Below are 20,010 nucleotides of genomic sequence, written 5' to 3'. Positions count from 1 at the left end.
AGTACCTTCCACATGTGAGAAACTAGAAACACAAGAAATAATAGTTTTAGAAGAAAAACTCTAAAGCTAACTCCAACAATATGACAGAGGCCCACCCTTAACACTTGTGAGGGCTGGGGCAAGAAAATAAATGGATGCCCAGATTTCATGTGCTAAATGTTTCCGTTTTAAACTGACTAACTGCTAAATAAAATGTCCCATCTTCCCACCCTGACAACTAGAGCTTCATAACCAGCCAAAAAGCCAGGTCTGTTTTTGGAACTTGTAGAGACTTGGAGTTATGCAGGGACCCTGGCACTTCCACCCTGGAGACTGGGTGTCTTAAGTAGTAAATTAGAAAGTGAGCCCCAAGATGCATGCTGCTCACTTTTCCAATGTCCATTTTCTATTTTCTACAGAAACAGATTAAGATAGGAAAGTAACTTCTTAGAGGATGAATTTCTGTAAGCTCTGAAATAAAAGTGTATGCAAAATCAAAACACTTTTTAAAAAAACCAAACTATGTAAGAAAAATCTGCACCACACAAATTTTAAGACTCTAAGGCTCATCAGTAACATTTGATTATTTTCTGCAACAAAATAAATATTATATTCACAGAATCCAAAAAGCCCAAGAAAAAGGGAAACTGGTCTTAAATTTCCATTTGAACTGTCCAGTCAACTTACCTGTCACGAATAGTCATAGTAATCTTCTCTCCAAAAGCCTGCTTGAGCACCTTGTGTGCTTTATCCGAGCTCCAGCCTGCACAGTTTTCCCCGTTGATCTGCAGCACTTGGTCCCCGAATCTCAGACCAACTAATGAGGCTGGAGAACTTGCCTGGACAAGCTGAACAAATATGCCCTAGAGAATAAGAAAATAACTTTGGTCATTTAGCACTGTTATGATATAGTTTTAAAATGATGGAAAATGAGGACCAACTGTTTAGGTTAGGAGTCTACTTTAGTAATTTTAACACACTGCGTACCGCATAGAAATCTCTAAGACATACGCCAGGGACCACACGTTTTTGGGCAAACTGCACGTTATTTAAATCATCATAATGCACTTTAGGTGTTGTTTTTCAATAATTGTAACATTTTTATTTATAAAAACAAACAATTAAAGTTCCTAGTACTTTTTTAACGTATGGTACTGCGTAAAACATTTTCCTCTATGAAGAGGGACCAAACAAAATTTACATAAGTATCTAGATTCGCTCCTTTTTCCATGGGCGTGAAAAACGAGAACACTCGTGAGCAGTCCCTAACAGATGGCGCGCGAAACACGAGAAAAGTCCTGAGCGGTACGAAATGTGTTAAAAAAAATTACCTAAGTATATGTGTTACCCCCAAAAAAGAAATTGAAAATTTTTATCAAGGCAAGAATCCCAAGAAGGCAAAAAGGTCAGATCTCAGTAATAATTTATACCTCAATTCATGACCCATCTACCCATCCTCAATCACTCCTTTCATTTTGGAATAAAAAGACTACGGAAAACAAAGGTTTACTATAATAGCTGTTACATCCGAGTCTGACAATATTGAATAGGTTTTGGCCACATGATCATTATTTAGGGGGAAAGCAAATCAAGTGTTAAAAGTTTTGTGATTTCTTTTACAGTTTGAAAAGTGATAGTTTAAGGTCCTAACTCACTTTTTGAGCTGAAGGATTCCTTTATCCACTTGCTAAATTATGCATAATTAAGAGTAGGGTTTATTTAACAGCCTAAAAAGGTGGGCACATTCAATACCACTCCAGTTCTTATAAAGAATCCACTATGAAATACAGAAAACTCAAGTATGTTTTAATATTTTTACTTCTATAAACTCTAACTCAGATGAATAAAATATAAACAAGTATAGAAGAATGAACCTGACAAAATATGAAAGCATCTACAAGACTAGACCCTTTCTACCATCTTAAGCTGGGTCAGACTTGACCTCTGTCGTGTGTCTGCGACTTCAGTTTAGGCAGTTCAGGAAAACTAGGCAGCATCTGTAAGTGGCCTGACAACGGAGTTTTGTCCAAATGGACAAACCCACTGGAAGGATAACTGCAGTGGGGGGTAGGGGCCTGTGAAGAATATCTTGTCTCTTTAGAACAAAGGAAGGTGCGGAGAAGAAACCCTGTTACAAGGGACAGAAAATACTTCATTCACTGAAAAAGGAGAGAGCACCCTGATGTGTCTTCAATAAGCTAGGAATGTTCAAAGGCATCGATGTCCTCAGCCCCTGGGTAGGCTGGCAGGGTTGGGGCAGGGTTGGGGCTCCTGCCAAGATCAGCCTCGGTCATAAGCCAATAATATGTGCCATGCTCATTTTCTATGTGAAAAGGTTGGACACAATGAGCTGAGGTCTCAATACTAAAAAGGAACCCAATAAGGCAATACCCGAAATCATACATCAGGGCAAGTCCTTAACAATCCTGAGTGCTTCCTTAGAGAGTAACCCTGTTTAATTTCTTCAGTACAGTTAAGAGGAGATGAGAAGCAATTATAAAGGTAAAGTAATGGCTTCCTTAATTAGAAAGTCACCTTTGCTCAGAAAATGACCTATTAAATTCAAATTAAAGGATGGCAATAACAGAACTGCAAAACCATTCCATAACAAGTTAAATAATCATTCTTTGGCTTAAAAATACTCATCACAAGACCACTGATTTTCACTGGTCAGTTTTTTCTTAACTTCCATATCCCTTGCCCTATTTCAATGCCAGATTTCTATTTGTATAAACTATGTTATAATATATACAGACCAGTGAACTTTATTCCAAGAAGAGGACTCAAGAAAGAAAGAAAAAAATCTTCAAGGTAATGTTGGACATCCCAACTCTGCTTCTTCAGAGTATGGCATCTCCAAGTGGGAAAAGTTTGTTAGATTTAAAGTAGTCTTAATTATAAATACACCATTATAATTTATTAAAGCATTTCAATTTAAATTATTCCAACACAAATCACTTAATGTCCTATAAGCTACTTAGACAAATAGACATCAAAAATACTTACATTATCTATAGATTTAAGCCTGAGCCCAATTTTTCCATCTTGATCCTTACACAAAATGACTTCACGAATCCCTTGCTTAATTTCTGCTCTACGAATGCCAACATCATTACCGGTTACAGGAGCCACCATATAGTTCATACTGGAAGGTCTTGCTACCAACTGCTGACAAAAAGATACACAATGTATCAGTATTTACAAACATTCTCCATGAAAAAAACAAAAAAAAACAACAAAACTAAAACAAGTAACTTGAATATACTCAAGTTGTGGTTTCCCAAAAAGTAATCTGGAAATTATTTTCTTCAGATCGTTTGATTCATGCAAAAATGACCATGGTTTTTATTTACCAATTCCTCAGGTCACTTCTTCCCACATTTATCACCTCAATGGAGTAAATGCCTTCCTGTCTGCCTGCTGCCTTCGGAATTCACTGCCATTTTTCATATGTACTTTGGCTTGCCTTCAACTCAAATGTATGATCCTAGAACTTAAAAGGCCATATTGCACTTTTGAAACTTATGCAATGTTTTCCAGAGGTTCTATTTTATATGGTCTGATTTTGGCAAACTCCTTACCCCTTTAAAGTGTCTATAAAAGGGCAACGTTCTTACCTCAACAGTGCCATTGTGAGGATTAAAAGAAAAGGGCATGTTACGTGAGTGCTGCATACCACAAATATTATTTTTCATCCCCTTTAATAAACATCTGGGGATTAGCCAATGGTAGGCACAAACCAGACTGCCGTAGAATAGCAGGGACTTGTGCCAGGTACCATATTTCAAGTTTCTCATTGTTTTCAAGTTTTCTTGACCAAAATTGGTTTCTTATTTTTTTTAATGTTTTTTATTGATTTTTAGCAGTGGTTCTCAACCTTCCTAAGGCCGCGTCCCTTTAATACAGTTCCTCATGTTGTGGTGACCCCCAACCATAAAATGATTTTCGTTGCTACTTCATAACTGTAATTTTGCTACTGTTATGATTTGTAATGTAAATATCTGATATGCAGGATGTATTTTCATTGTTACAAATTGAACATAATTAAAGCATAGTGATTAATCACAAAAACAATATGTAATTATATATGTTTTCCAATGGTCTTAGGCAACCCCTGTGAAAGGGTCGTTCGACCCCCAGAGGGGTCGCGACCCACAGGTTGAGAAACGCTGATTTTTAGAGAGGAAGGGTTAGGGAGAGAGAAACGTGATAGGCTGTCTCCTTCCTGCACTCCCCCTACTGAACCACAATTTTATGAAGAACTGCATCTTTTAAGGGAACACTATAAAGTTGTTATTGCTTCATATGAAGTTATAATATTTGTAGATGTGTAGGGATAGACTGCGTAGTCAAGGGCGTAGGCAGTGCCAGGTAACAAAATATGTCTGTTAGCTCCAAACCCACCCTTCTAGACTCTACTTGGTGATGCTGGGGGTTGAACTGTGCAAATAACGTTTTGCTTTGTCAGCGGGTTTCAGGTTAGCATCCATCACGTGAAGCACTAGAGGGAGGGAGACTGGAAGGCTGGAGGAGAGACAAGTGCTCTGTCTTGTTTGCTTCTGGGTACTGTCGTCATTGCCTGGTCCTAGAGCTTAACCCTGGTGGCAGCAGTTAATTCCATTTTCCAGAACTTACTGACACTCCCAGAACCAGCCTCATTGCAACCTCTCAGAGGTACCAGCACTGCCGCTCCTCCAAGGTCTGAGGCCCAGCTCCCTGGAGCTCTTCTTCCCACACGCTTCTAGGTTCTGCTAACTCCAACCTCTTCCCTACGCCACCCCAATCCTAGGAGGTGGAACGACTTTCCACAATTATAATGATACTCCATTTTTGCTTTTTTCCATGCTCCAACCTCTTTGTCTAATTTCTTAAGTTATCGCTGATAAAATATCTACTGTGATTTGTTTCTACAAATGCACCCTAACTGATATAAGCAAGTTTGCAATAAATATTTGATAAATAAATATCAGGTATTTAATTGTGAACAAACAAATATGATAGACCTGTACTTCATAATGATTACTCAAGCAGCGGCTTAGTACTGTTTGTTATAAGAAGTTGCTAGAGAAGATGTAAGAGGCTACTATAATAATCTAGGGTAGAGGTATATTATAGAAGCTCTGAATACGGTTATAGTAGGACTGGAATGGATCAAATTAACATAAGAAACATGCAGAAGACAAAGGAGAATGGACTAGTCAAGGCATCTGCGTGTTTAACTCCTAATAAATTAGAAAAGTGGGAAGAGCACAAAGGAAATGGACTACTTAGAAGTGATATTCAGAAGGGAGTCTAAAATGTCTGAGAAGAGAGGTCAATGTTAAAGTTATAAATCTGTGAGTTAACCACAAAGATGACAGCTTATATTTATGCGTAAAGTGTGATTTTATACAATTCAAAATTAGTTCACTATACATACCCCCTGAGTTGGTGCTCCAGGGACCATGGCCATATTTGCCTCTATTTCTTCTCCATTTAAACTGAGACCCATGTAGTGAGAAAGCTCCGGATACAATTTAGGATAGAGATCTAATATAAATAAGTGAGAGAATAAAGAAAAAAAATTAGAATATTCAAAATGAAAACTGTTAGAATAGGCTTCTACTTATGTTAATAATCTTAGGCTTCTAAAAATTCCTAAGAGTAGAAATAATTTTTCCAAATAAATTATCTTATCTTTCCTTTTTCTTAAAATAAACTGATTTGATCAGCAATTCTGTGAAAAACCACTGATTCTCCAGTAGAGAATAACTGAGCAAAATGTCTACTTGTTGAGGCAGTTACTTTATAACTCATTTAATAAACATGGCTATGAAATAATTCAATTAAAATAAAATCGAACGTTTTAAATTGATTTAGTGTCATAGCATTTTAAGAATGTTAACCACGCCCTAACCGGTTTGGCTCAGTGGATAGAGCGTCGGCCTGCGGACTGAAGGGTCCCAGGTTTGATTCCGGTCAAGGACATGTACCTTAGTTGCGGGCACATCACCAGTAGGGGGTGGTGTGCAGAAGGCAGCTGATCGATGTTTCTCTCTCATCAGTGTTTCTAACTCTCTATCCCTCTCCCTCTCTGTAAAAAAATGAATTAAAAAAAATATTAACCACATTCCAATAAAATCTTGGAAACAGTATATTTAAATATTAACAGTATTTAACTTGGTAGTAGAGGTAGGTACCATTTCCAAAAGATCCTTTGTACATGATTTATTTGTAACTTAATAAAATGGATTTTCTAAAAGAAACAAAGTTATAAATATTATGAGGCCACAAATATGTACTTAACACTCCTTTTGTATCTTGTCATATTTAGGGGTTCTCTCCTGAATCCCCATGAAATTAGAAGGAAAGGGGACCAAAGAGAAGGATATGGAGACTGAGTAGAGATTCTAGGAGTTGGGAAAACCCCTCAACCCCCAAAGGGAGGCAAGGCAGTTGGACATTTCACAGCACCCCCTCCACCCCCAAAACAGAAGACAGTTTAAGAGCAGCAATATGGGCACAGTCCACATAAATGCATCAATCTCAAGTTATGAACTTATGAGGGTTAAAATTTAATTAATTTCATTAAGCCATAAAACACATCTTCATATTCATAGTTCACTTTCTTGATTAAAGGTTTAGGCTTTGAAATAAACATTTTTTCTTCTTACTACTAGAGCTTTAACCACCAATTTATGCTAAATAAAAAATTTTAAATCTTGGATTTCTTATTTCAAAGAAAGAAGGCTTAGAAATTTCTGTTTAAGGAGAATGAATCCAAAGTATAAACCTACTTCCATCTTGAGAGATGGGAGCAGATGCTTCAGACAAAATTGCTGGGTTGGCAGGGTTTGCAGAAAAGGCACTTTGAGCCTGAAAAAGAAAAGAAAATTCTAACAATGTCATATATGTACTTAAAATCTATATGTATAAAAGCCCAGCGACCCTTATAGCAGAACAACCAGAACAATTGGTCGCTATGATGCACACTGACCACCAGTGAGCATACACTCAATGCAGGAGCTGCCCCCTGGTGGCCAATGCGCTCCCACAGCGGGAGCACTGCTCAGCCAGAAACCAGGCTCACAGCTGGTGAGAGCAGCAGCGGTGGTAAGAAGCAGAGAGCCAAGGGGTAAGGAGCGAGCAGGCGAGTGGTTAGGAGCGAGGGATCAGAATTACAAGAGGGTGCAGGCCAAGCTGAGGGACACACACACACACCCTTCCTGTACACAAATTTCGTGCATCAGGCTTCTAGTTCTTATTTATAAGTTTAATTCATTATTCCCAAAAAGAAACTAAAACATTAAAGTTGTACTCAAGAAAGTTTAGTTTCAAACATTTCATAATATATTTTTCAAAAAAAAATCTATAAAAATATTTTTCCTAGTCTAAATATGTAACACTATCATAAAAAACTTGACTAAGCATCATTCCACATAGTTTGCTATAGCAAATTAATATAGTAATATTTTAAAAATGCATGACCACCCATTTTATATTTTCATTGTTCCTTTAAGAATTTTAAAATATTTTATCTGCATAAGAAAAAAAAGCTCAATCATCCTATTTAATAAAGAGGGAATATGCTAATTGACTGCCCTGCCCTCAAAGATGGCAGCACCCACAGCCAATAAGGAGGGCATATGCTAATTGACTTCCCTGCCCTCAAAGATGGCAGCACCCACAACCACAAGATGGCTGGCAGGGGAGGGCAGTTGGGGGCGATCGGGCTGGCAGACAGAAGTGGTTAGGGGCAATCAGGCAGGCGAGCAGTTGGGAGCCAGCAGTCCCGGATTGTGAGAGGGATCCCAGATTGGAGAGGGTGCAGGCAGGGCTGAGGGACACCCTCGCCCCACCCCACCCCCACGCCACCCAGTGCACGAATTCCGTGCACTGGGCCTCTAGTATTCATATAAAAGTCATATCAGAAAAATACCTACATATTTAAATATTTATTTTAAATATTAAGTTGCTAATATTTATTGTGACATTTTCTACTGAAATAAACTTTATCTTCATTTTAGCAAGTATAACAAGCGGCTACACTATACTAAATACAAAAATATTACAAAGTATGCAAAACATGTACTTTATCACTGACACAAAAAATGACAAGATAGTCTGGCCAGCACGGCTCAGTGGCTGAGTGGCGACTTATGAACCAGGAGGTCATAGTTCCATTCCTGGTCAGGGCACATGCCTGGGTTGCAGCCTCAATCCCCAGTGTGGGGAATGCAGGAGGCAGTCGATCAATGATTCTCTCTCATCATTCATATTTCTCTCTCTCTTTCCCCCCCTCTCCCTCTCCCTTCCTCTCTGAAATCAAAAATATTTTTTAAAAAAATTATTCCTTTTTAGATTGGTTATTATTTTTTATTCTTTCATTCATTGCTACTATTCCTAAGGAATACTGAAATAAGAATATGTAAGAATATGTAGGGTGTGGCAAAAGTAGGTTTACAGTTCATATGGAAAATACAGTAATTAATAATACAAGAATAAACTTTTTGTGTACTCACAATTGTAAACCTATTTTTGCCCCATCCCATATATAAAAAGTTCTCTGCAACCAAATATAATTATGTCATCTGGTATAATAAAAGAAAGATAGTACAAGAGCCTAAGGACTATGAGTCATTAAATGTACAAACTGTTTTTACACTCATTTGAAATCTCAAACTATTTAAAAGGAGCGCCCCCAATGAGCACAGTTTCTGCTGGGGCATGTTGTTGCTGTCATTACAGAAAGCATGTGGACAGACCATGCTTGTAAGCTACAATTGTCATTGTCCCCTCTGCTCACACATTAGGAAACTAAGTACTGGATCTCTGTGTCATTGTTTCTTAACAGCTTATTTTAGATAGATAGGTACAGCAACCACAGGCTCCTGTTAAGAATTTGTAATGGATAGAGAGGTTCAGGAATTATATGACGTGGAAAGACGCAGACTAATGGCTCCTGTAAGAATAGTTTACTATATATGAACTGCCAGTTTACAGCTGCATTTTAGCTTTGCTGTGGTGTAAAAGGCCAGAAGATTAGAAAATAAATACCTTTGCAGGGGCATCTCAAGAACAAAAATAAACCTAAGTATGAATTACTGTGTAAAAAGAACTATACACACACACCACACACATACACACACACACCACACACACACACACACACACACACACACACACACACACACACTAAAACTGCCCAAGACTTTAGTAGTTAAGAATACTTCTAAATCCAGTGAGAATTAAAAAAAACAACTATATGTCCCCCTCTTTCCTCATTATTTTATCTCTAAGCAGTTTTTTGCTGGAAACATAAAAGGTCTTCTAATGGAAATCCCCACAGAATTTGCTGCTTCTTAATGTAGGTCAGCCTAATGTAGACTAGAGCCTTCTAACATTTGTCAATATGAACTCTTTCCTTCTTTTTCTGCTCTTTTCAAAATAAAAAACCTCTGCTCAAAGTCAACTATGGTTAATTTAGAGTTCAATAAAATGAAACGGAAAGGAAGAAAACAGATTCTTTCCGATCCATCTGCAAATCCTTATCACTTAATGCTGATGTCATTACTGGCTTCACTGTTATTCTTTGAAGGCTAAATATTTCAGATAAGGACTTTTCAAAAAGAAAATGTGTGTGTTCAGATGAACTTTGTGGAAATAAAAACCACATGAGAAAAACACTAACAAAAAATGAAGAAAGAAATGATAGAGCATTTAAGATGACTGAACATGCCACTTAAAACTGAGGCATCAAAGCCTTGGCAGCTGAACAATGGATTTGAGAGATTTTACAAACCATACTTTAATATCCATAGTAGATCTATGATGAAAAATATGTTCACTGACCTCCCCACCACATTTAATTACATTACATTACTACAAGGTTAATAACTCAGTCACATATTTGTTACTATTACTTCCAAGGTTTTTTTACTCTCAAAAGGCTAACAGTTTGTCTAAAAACACTTGTATTCTTCAAGTTGCTTAAGACTTCCCACAAGTTTGAAATAAAATTTTTATTCTCATTAACTAATTATTAAGTCAATCACTTCACATAAACTGAGATCAAGGTCTCAAGTAAAATAATCTTTAGAGTAATAAGAAGCTTTGAAGTACCAAACAATTCAGAAAGAATATCATATTAAAAAGATTTTAGAAATAAAGTACAACAGGAGTTTGAGTTATCTTGTCAAAGCAATAAATAGCTGAAAAAATTCTAAGTTTGTAAGATATAAAATTGAAAGTAAACAGGAATCAAGATAGACTCACCCGTTTCAAAAAAGCATAATAAAAATTTACAAATAGAAAGACTTGATCCCCAAACTTTCTTAAGCAGAAACATGCCTCCAGAGCTAATACTTACATGAAGGATCACAGAAAGTTCTGACTTAATGAGATAATACTGTAATCTCTAACAGTTATTTAGAGCTCGAACGTGTGAAATGTCTGCTGCCTACATCTAAAAGGATATAGATCGCAACACTTTCCTTGTGCTTTCACATCACTATTCTTCTATAAGCAGCATGTATACTTCACTATTTCTGTAATTTTTAACTTCAGAGAGAAGAGAATTATTTTAAAGATTGATCAAAGCTGAAGATCCCAACATTCAAATTTTAACCAAAACTACAACATCAAAAAATTGGAGTGTATCTTACCAACTTATGTATGCTGTATTTAAATTTTAGTCATAAAGTATACCTATCAGTGAGTAGTTTAAGTCCAGCTTTAAAGAAATAATATCCCATGCCCATTAATTCACAAAATAAAAAGGAATAGCTAGCGTTTTATAACTATGTAGTCTGCAATTAATAAACTGAAAAAAGTATATGATGCATGATCATGAACAAATACATCTATTCAAATTTCTTGCTCCGCTTTACCTGCAACTAAAATGCATGATGTAATATATGGGAAAAAGCACTTAAACAACTTAAACGTACCTGAATTACTTTGTCTACCTTCAGATCCTCAAGAGATGGGTACAGCGACATTTTTGCAGGATTTTTCTAAGGAAAAAACAAAGAAAAATTTATATAATTTAATTCTCACCAAAACTTAAATAGTACCCGCAACTAGCAAAATACACATAAAATATGGGAAAATATGAACATCTAGGCTATATAAAAACTGCTTACTGATTAATGGCTACCAAACCTTCTCTCCCTCCTTTACCACTACTATCAAACTATATCCAGAGACTTTAAACTTCCCTTCAAATAAAAGTCCCTCATTTAAAAAGTTTAGAAAATCAGAAAGAAGAGTTATGTGATTTATCTAGCTTACCTATCTATAAAGCCTCTATCACAAGGGGAAAATACATATATACAGGGGTGGGCAAAGGTTTACAGCTGTGAATACACAAAACAGTTTATTCTTTTATTATTTATTATTGTATTAATACAACTGTAAACCGACTTTTGCCCACCCCAATATACAAATATATAGTTGACCTCTCAAGGTCAACTTGTATTTCCATTTTCAGTTTGAAAACTGAATATGGGAGGGCCGACTTAAGTTATATTCAGATTTCTTCTGCAAGAGTGGTCTGTGAGCCTAACACCCTTATTGATCAACGGTCAACTAACTGCATATAGAAAATACACTGCACACCAACTATTAATAATAGTTTTATCTTCAGAAGACATGAACAAAATGGAGAGTAGGGACCTGAAGAATAAGAGGTAAATTTTTACATTTTAAATATTTCTATATTATTCAATTTTTTTTTAGTCACCATGAATTGTTTTTTGTCGTAGTATAAAACATTTTTAAAAAGTATTACAAGGATATATACTTTAAAGTTCTGTTTAGCTATTTTGAGATGAATACCTGGCACTTTCTTTAAACCCATTATAACAATATATCCTAAACTGTATAGGGTTTAACATAGGCTCTTGATCCGGTTACCAGTTTATTACCTTTTATATCCACATCCACCCATTACTGGCTGCTCTGTGGAAATGGAGACGGGCCCTTTACATATCTCTTTTCCCAGCTGGCAGCATTGTCAGTAGAGAACTGAAGGTACACCGGAGGAGAAAGATTTTTTTCCAGCCAGGCTCCTTCAGTACCTGCTGGTAATTTAACACTATTTCTATTTTTAGTTCTGCCAGTAACCTAAAAGATTACATTTTACTTGTAAGAAATGAACTGTATGAGTGGTTCATTTCAAAACTCAATGAGTAGCCCGGCTGCTGCTGCGGCTCAGTGGTTGAGCATCAATTATAAACCAGGAGGTCATGGTTCAATTCCCGGTCAGGACACATGCCTGGGTTGCAGGCTCGATCCCCAGTATGGCAGGTGCAGGAGGCGGCCAATCAATGATTCCCTCTCATCACTAATGTTTCTATCTCTCTCCCTCTCCCTTCCTGTCTGAAATCAATAATATTTTTTAAAAGAACGAATAATTATTCTAAATTTTCTCCCATACAAGCTTTTTTTCCCAAATATTAACTGAAGTTATCTGACAAACTCTGAGATAACTCACATACCAACACACTCAAGCCAAGAAGAGAAATGGGTATTTCAGATTTTTGTTGTTGTTTATGTATTGCTGGATCTGGTTTGTTAATACTTCGTTGAGACTTTTGCATCTATGTTCATCAGGTATATTGGCCTATAACTTTCTTCCATTGTAGTGTCTTTATCTGGTTTTGTAATTAAGATAACATTGGCCTCATAAAATGAACTTGGGAGTCTTCCTTTCTCTTGAATTTTTTTTCAATAGTTTGAGGATAGGTGTTAATTCTTCTTTGAATGTTTGGTAAAATTCACGGGTGAACCATTCTGGTCTAGGACTTTAATTTGTTAGGAGTTTTTTTTATTACTGCTTCAATTTCAATAATTGAAATCTGTCTACTCATATTTTCTGCTTTCTGATTCAGTTTTAGAAGACTGTATGTTTCTAGGAATTTATCCATTTAGTCCAAATTGTCAAATTCATTAGCATATAGTTTGTAATATTTTCTTGCAATCCTTTATATTTCTTTGGTGTCTCTTATTCTCTTCTTTCATTTCTGATTTTATTTTGGTCCTCTCTCTTTTCTTTCTTGATGAGTCTGATTAAAGGTTTGTCAACATTGCCCTAGCCTGTTTGGCTCAGTGAACAGAGCATTAGCCTGTGGATTGAAGGGCCCCAGGTTCAATTCCGGTTAAGGGCACATGTCCAGGTTGTAGGTGCAATCCCCAGTAGGTGGCGTGCAGGAGGCAAACAATCAATGATTCTCTCTCAACACTGATGTTTCTCTCTCTCTCTCCCTTCCTCTCTGAAATCAATAAAAAAATATATTTTAAAAAAATGTCTGTCAACATTATCTTTTCAAAGAACCAGCTCTTGGTTTCACCAATCCTTTGTATTGTTTTATAGACCCCATTTCACTTATTTTTGTTCTGATCTTTATTATTTCCTGTCTTCTACTCACTTTGGGCTTTTGTTGCTGTTCTTTTTCTAGTTCCTTGAAATGCCAAGTTAGTTTGAGGTTTTTCTTGTTTCTTAAGATAGGCCTGTAATGCTATCCATTTCTTCCCAGGACTGCTTTCACCGCGTCCCACAGATTTGGGGTTGTTGTATTCTCATTTTCATTTGTTTCCAGGTATCATTTGGCTTCTTCCTTGATCTCACTGTTAACCCATTCATTATTTAGTAACATATTATTCAGCCTCCATGTCTTTGTGTTTTTCTCTTGTGATCAATTTCTAATTTCATACCATTATGGTCAGAGAAGATGCTTTGTGTCCTATCATATGATCTGTCTTAGAAAATGTTCCATATGCCCTTGAAAAGAATGTGTATTTTGCTGCTTTGGAATGAAATGCTCTAAAGATATCAATTAAGTCAATCTGATCTAGTGTGTCATTTAAGACCACCATTTCCTTGTCCTTGATAGTCTGTCTGGAAGATCTACCCATTGATGTCAATGGGGTGTTAAAATGCCCTAGTGTAACTGATTACTGTAAATCTTTCCTTTTATGTCCATCCAGATTTGCTTTACATATTTAGGTGCTTCTATATTGGGTAAAGAAATGTTTACAGGGGTTATTTCTATCATTAGGTACTGTCATTCTTTGTCTCTTACCATAGCCTTTGGTTTTAAAGTCTATTTTGTCTGATATAAGAACTGCTACCCCAGCTTTTCTCCCCCATTCCGTTAGCATAAAGTAACTTTCTTCATACCTTTAAGTCTGAGTGTATCTTTCATTCTGAGGTATGTCTCTTCTCGACAGCATATATGGGTCTTGTTTTCTTAACCATCCAAGTCTTTTGATTGGAGCATTTAAGCCATTTACACTTAAGGAGATTACTGATAGGTATGTACTTGTATCTTTTAACTAATCCTCTTCTCCTTTTAACATTTCCTGCAATACTAGTTTGGTAGTAACAAACTACTTTAGCTTTCTCTTGTCTGGGAAGCTCTTAATTTCTCCATCAATTTTAAATGATAGCCTTGCTGACTAAAGTAGTCTTGGTTGCAGGTACTTGCTTTTCATCACTTTAAATATTTCATTGCAATCCCTTCTGGCCTGAAATGTTTCTGTTGAGAAATCAGCTGACAGTAATGGGAGCTCCCTTGAAGGTAAGTAACTGTCTTTATCTTGCTGTTAAGTTTCTCTCTTTGACTTTAACCTTTGCCATTTTTAATTATGATATACCTTGCTGTGGCCCTCTTTGGGTTCACTTTATTTGGGACTCTCTGTGCTTCCTGGACTTGTGTGAACTCACAAGGTTAGGGAAGTTTTCAGTCATTATTTCTTCAAATAGGTTCATGATCCCTTACATTCTCTCTTCTTCTCATACCCTGATGATGCAGATGTTATGGTTCATGTGGTCCTAAAGGCATTATGTTAAGTGAAATAAGTCACATGAAGACGAATACTACATAATCTCACTTATATGTGAAAAATAAAAAACAACAACAAAACTAAACTTATAAATACACTGGTGGTTGCCAGAGACAGGGGTAAGGAATGGACAAAATGGGTGAAAGGGGTCAAAAGGTATAAAATTCCAGTTATAAGATAAATAAGTACTGGAGATGTAATATATGGCATGATAACTATAGTTAATACTGTACTGTATATTTAAAGTTGCTAAAAGAGTGCATCTTAAAAGTTCTCATCACAAGAAAAAATTTGTAATTAAGTGCAGTGATAGATGTTATCAAGACCTACTGTGGTAATGCAAATATTGAGCCACTACGTTGTACACCTGAAACTAATATAAGTCAATTATTCCTGAATTTCAAAAATAAAGGAAAATTTTTAACAGCCCAAGTTCTAGCTCCAGCTCTGCCACCAACTTAATTTTCTTTCCAATGTCTCAGCTTAAAGTTTGATCTAGTAAATCAACATATCTTTTCTGTAAGGTAGAAAAGTTAGGACACACTTGCTTTTTTTAAAAAAAATCTTCTATAAGCTAATTGCTTTAACTCCTCAACAGCAAAGTGCTTAAACATTCTATTCCCATAAATCATTTTCACAGGAATCCAGGATGTCAAATTATTCCCTATTTAAACATAGGAGTAACCTATTAGCTTCAATTAGTGCAAAAATAAAACGGTACAAAATCTTTTTAATTTGTATAGGAAATAATGGAAATGCATACCGGGGTAGTAACCTAAAGTACAACCATAAAACCATCTTAAGGTCCTAAAACAGTCACCCTTCAGTTTGTATTGCCCAAAGTACTGCCTCCTCTTCCAAGAAGGTAAAGTGTAGAGATACCATGTTTGTAGCTGTTTTTTCTAAAAAGTATTCATTGAACACAGCAGAGAATTTAGAATTTTTCACCCAGGATGGCAGTGAGAAAACTGAAAGAGGAAGACATTTATTAGACAAGTCAGAAGATGAACACAAAGAGACAAGGAGATGTATTCTAGACTCTTATGATGAGAAAAATAATCATATAAATATAAAAATATGAGTTTCCATGTGGCAAAAGCCTAAAATTGAAATTCCTCAAACTTAAAAATCATTACATAAACAATATAGCTTCAATTAATAAAAGAAATATGATTTTTCATTCAGACAGTCATTCAGAAGGAATGACTTTATCATGCAATATTCTGAAACAAGTCCCTGGGATCTGTTTTACTTAAAGTGGGACAGGTTAGTGAGAAACTAGGAATGTTCCCAGGCAAGTGGAATGAGAAAACGGAGGCTGAGCAATCAACAGTTGGCTGACAAGTCACAGAACTACATCCCCCCAACCAAAGATGTCTAAGAGCAGGTGGCCTAAATCCATTCTCCCAAACCAAAGATATCTAAGCGCCAGTGATTTAAATAACCTTAGTCAGAAAGATAGATAACAACAACAAAACACACAATTAGAGCCAGTCTAATCCAAGATAGAGGTAAAACTAACCAGAGACTGACCCCTGATCCCACTATATGCTCATTTTTATACGCCAGCAGACTAACCTACACATCAGGAAATCTAATGAACATTCTGTTGAGATCCTCTCCTGGGACCGCCCATAATATTCCTGCCTATAGAAACCCACACGTCTAAGAAACACAGTGCACTCTCTTCTTTGAGCACAGCCTCACCCACTCTGCCGTTTCTATGCTAAGCTAAGCTCTAAGAGTCCCCATGAAGCTTGCACCCAGGGAAGAAATAGACAGTGGCAGCTTGTGCTGGAGTTACCCCCTAATCCTGTCCCCAGGGACCATTCCTTTACCTCACTGAGCTAGGTCTTAATAAACTTACTCTCACTTTCACCTAGAGTTGTGTCTTAAATTTTTTCCTGCGTGAGTCAAGAACCTGGAGGTCACCTGACACATGAAAGGTGTCAGATGTTGCCGGGGCAAGGCCAGCAAGGAAGCGGTAGGGTAACCAAAGGATATTACCATCTTCTTCAATCTTTTATATTTGTGCAGCAAAATTTACTTGGTATGACTTGTAAGTGGCCAAATGAAGGCGATGTTCAAACAAGGTGAGTAAAAGAAATCAGTAGAGATATTCTTAAAAACCTACTGCACTTATTATTCTAATTGATGTTGATAAAAAGTATAAATGAAAATTACCTGCAAATATAGAACACACAACATGATCATCCTCTCAATAAAATCATGTGCCATTAAAGTTTGCAAAAGTACTGCATTTTGACAATTCAAGTAGAAAAATTACCAGAGAGTAATGTCAGAACCTATTAGAGATTTATTTGAAATCTAGAATTAGTATATTATTTTGACAACTGAGTACATAAAGAACCAAAAGTAATATAAGCTATAACATATTAGAGATGTATGTAGAATTGCATTTATAAGATGTATATGCTCCAAATTCACTCATGACAGTTGAGCAATTAGTTCTACTCAAAAGATGTCGCCCATTTCAGCTAGAGATAACTTCAAAACCAGAAAAATCCTATATAATAAAAGGCTAATACGCAAATTGATCAAACAGCAGAACGACTGGGGGCAGACGCCCAATGCAGGAGCTGCCCCCTGGTGGTCAGTGTGCTCCCACAAGGGGAGTGCCGCTCAGCCAGAAACCGGGCTCATGGCTGGGGAGCGCAGCGGCAGTGGCAGGAGCCTCTCCTGCCTCCGAAGCAGTCGAACATCCCCCGAGGGCTCCCGGACTGCAAGAGGGTGCAGGCCAGGCTGAGGGACCCCCTCCCCGAGTGCATTAATTTCGTGCCCCGGCCTCTAGTTTATAATAAAAATCTGGGTTTCTTATGCTCAGACTGTTACTAATTTTTTTTTTACTATCTCTTTATTTTCACTTCTGCAAAATTATTCATAAAATGGCCTAAAGTATTTTTTTTAAATGTCCAATGGACCACAATGGTAAACAGTGATGGCTGTGTTTTCTAATGTATTGAGAATTAATAAGCATTCAGATGGCTCATATATAGTGTCAAAGAACATGTATACTTCGATAAAGTCCTAAACGGTCATCTAGAGCAATGTTTATTAAATGTGTCTAAGCATCAGATCAGAATTACCTGAGCACTAGTTAAAATAGTTCTCAGGCTGACACATATTTCATGGAGGAACAGTGGAACTCTTCCTTTTAATATATCATATAAAGTCTACTCTAAGAAGAATTTCATTTTATCTAAAAGATTCTATTTCACACCTACTGAACTGGCAAAAATCCAGTTTGACAACATTCTCTGATAATAAGGCTTAAAGAAACACATGCACATTACACATGAAAGTGCAAATTAGTATAATTTTCATAGAAAGTGACATTGCAACATCTACCAAAATTATAAATGCAAATACCCTCCAATCCAGCAATGTCACTTCAGGTCTTTAGTCTACAAATATATTTGCACATAAAGTGACATATGTTGAACTTTACTCACTAAAGCACTGACTGTAATAGCAGAACACAAGAAATAGAAGAGGAAGTTCTATATACACTATATTGAAAGAGGTTCAATATATTATCATTAACTGGAGAGAAAAGCATGATTTACAGTACTGTACTATAAATACGCGAACAATTGTGTTAAGAAACTAGAAAAAGAGTACCAACTAAACCCAAAGCTAGCAGAAGGAAATAAGATTAGAACAAAGATAAATGAAATAGAGAATTGAGAAAATTGATGAAACCAAAGTTGGTTCTTTAAAAAAATTAACAAAATTGATAAACTTTATCTAGATGGACTAAGAAATAAACAGAGAAAACTCAAATACTAAAACTGGAAATGAAAGTGGTAAATTTATATGGACTCTATAGAAATCAGAAGGATTACTAGAGAGTACTATGAACAACTATATGCCCCCAAAACCACATAACCTAAATGGACAAATTCCTAGAAACAAAACCTACCAAGACTAACTCACGAATAAACATAAAATCTGAATAGACCTATAACTAGTGAACAGATGCAGTCAGTATCACAATCTCCCAACAAAGAAAAGCCTTGGACCCGATGGCTTCACTGATGAATTCTACTAAACATTTAAAAAGAGTTAATATCAATCCTTCTCAAAATTTTGCTAAAAAATTGAAGAGGAGGGAACATGTCCTAACTCACTCTACGAAGATAGCATTACCTTGGTATCAAGGCTAGAACAAAGGTACTGTAAGAATACTACAAAATTCCTTGTGAACATTGATGCAAAAACCCTTAACAAAATATTAGCAAGCAGAATTCAACAGCACCTTAAAAGAATTACACAGCTATATATCTTTAGCAAGTAGGATTTATTCCTGTAAGAGCAGGATCGTTCAACATGTGAGATGATCAAAATAGTATGTCATATCAACAAAAGGATGGGGGGAAAACCACATGATCATTTCAATTGATGCAGAAATAGCATTTGATAAAACTCAACAATCTCTTATAATAAAAACACTCAACAAAATGGAAATAGAGGGAAATTACTTCCACATAATAAAAGCCATATATGAAAAATCCAAAGCAAACCACACTCAATGGTGAAAGGCTGAATACTTTTAAGATCAAGAACAAAGCAAGGAGGCACACTTTCACGACTTCTATTCAACAGAGTCCTAGCCACAGCAATTAGACAAGAAAAGAAAGAAAAGGAGAAAAGAAAGGCATGCTCATTGGGAAAGAAGTAAATTATCTGTTTACAGATGATATGATCATCTATGTTAGGGTATAGAAAACCCTGGATTACACACACACACACACACACACACACACACACAGCTGTTAGAATAAACAAACTCAGCTGGATACAGTCAATGCACAAAAATCAGTTGCATTTCTATACATAAACAATAAGCAATCTAAAAATTACAAAAACAATTCCATTTACAATAGCATCAAAAATAAAATACTTAGATTCAACAGAGTTCTAGACACAACAATTAGGCAAGAAAAGAAAGAAAAAGAAAAAAGAAATAAAGGCATCCACATTGGAAAAGTAAAAATTATCCGTTTACAGATGATATGATCTTCTATGTTTAAGGTATAAAAAACCCTGGACTATACACACACACACACACCAGTTGCATTTCTATACATAAACAATGAGCTATCTAAAAAGGAAATTACAAAAACAATTCCATTTACAAGAGCATCAAAAAATAAAATACTTAGGAATTAATTTAATTAAAGA

General features: G+C 36.2%; 1 protein-coding gene across 3 annotated transcripts in view; it reads right to left on the bottom strand.

Annotated features, from left to right (window-relative positions):
- SDCBP (syndecan binding protein) overlaps nucleotides 1-20,010 on the bottom strand; it is a 28,469-nt gene that overhangs the window by 3,608 nt on the left and 4,851 nt on the right. For 2 of the 3 annotated variants that reach the window (XR_013997052.1, XM_081111229.1), the window contains exons 2-6: nucleotides 10,908-10,973; nucleotides 6,756-6,834; nucleotides 5,399-5,508; nucleotides 2,986-3,144; nucleotides 667-842 (exon numbers count right to left, since the gene is read on the bottom strand). Coding sequence is in view for 2 of the 3 variants with exons in the window: in XM_081111229.1 (XP_080967355.1) it covers nucleotides 667-842; nucleotides 2,986-3,144; nucleotides 5,399-5,508; nucleotides 6,756-6,834; nucleotides 10,908-10,958 (575 nt within the window). In the remaining variant the exon portion in view is untranslated. Of the gene's footprint in view, nucleotides 1-666; nucleotides 843-2,985; nucleotides 3,148-5,398; nucleotides 5,509-6,755; nucleotides 6,835-10,907; nucleotides 10,974-20,010 lie in introns of all 3 variants that reach the window. The other variant, XM_081111228.1, reaches the window with a different exon arrangement.

This window comes from Myotis nattereri (genome assembly GCF_964212035.1).
Source record: "Myotis nattereri genome assembly, chromosome: 17".
NCBI classification, from domain to species: domain Eukaryota; kingdom Metazoa; phylum Chordata; class Mammalia; order Chiroptera; family Vespertilionidae; genus Myotis; species Myotis nattereri.
This window is presented reverse-complemented; position numbering and strand designations above follow the sequence as displayed.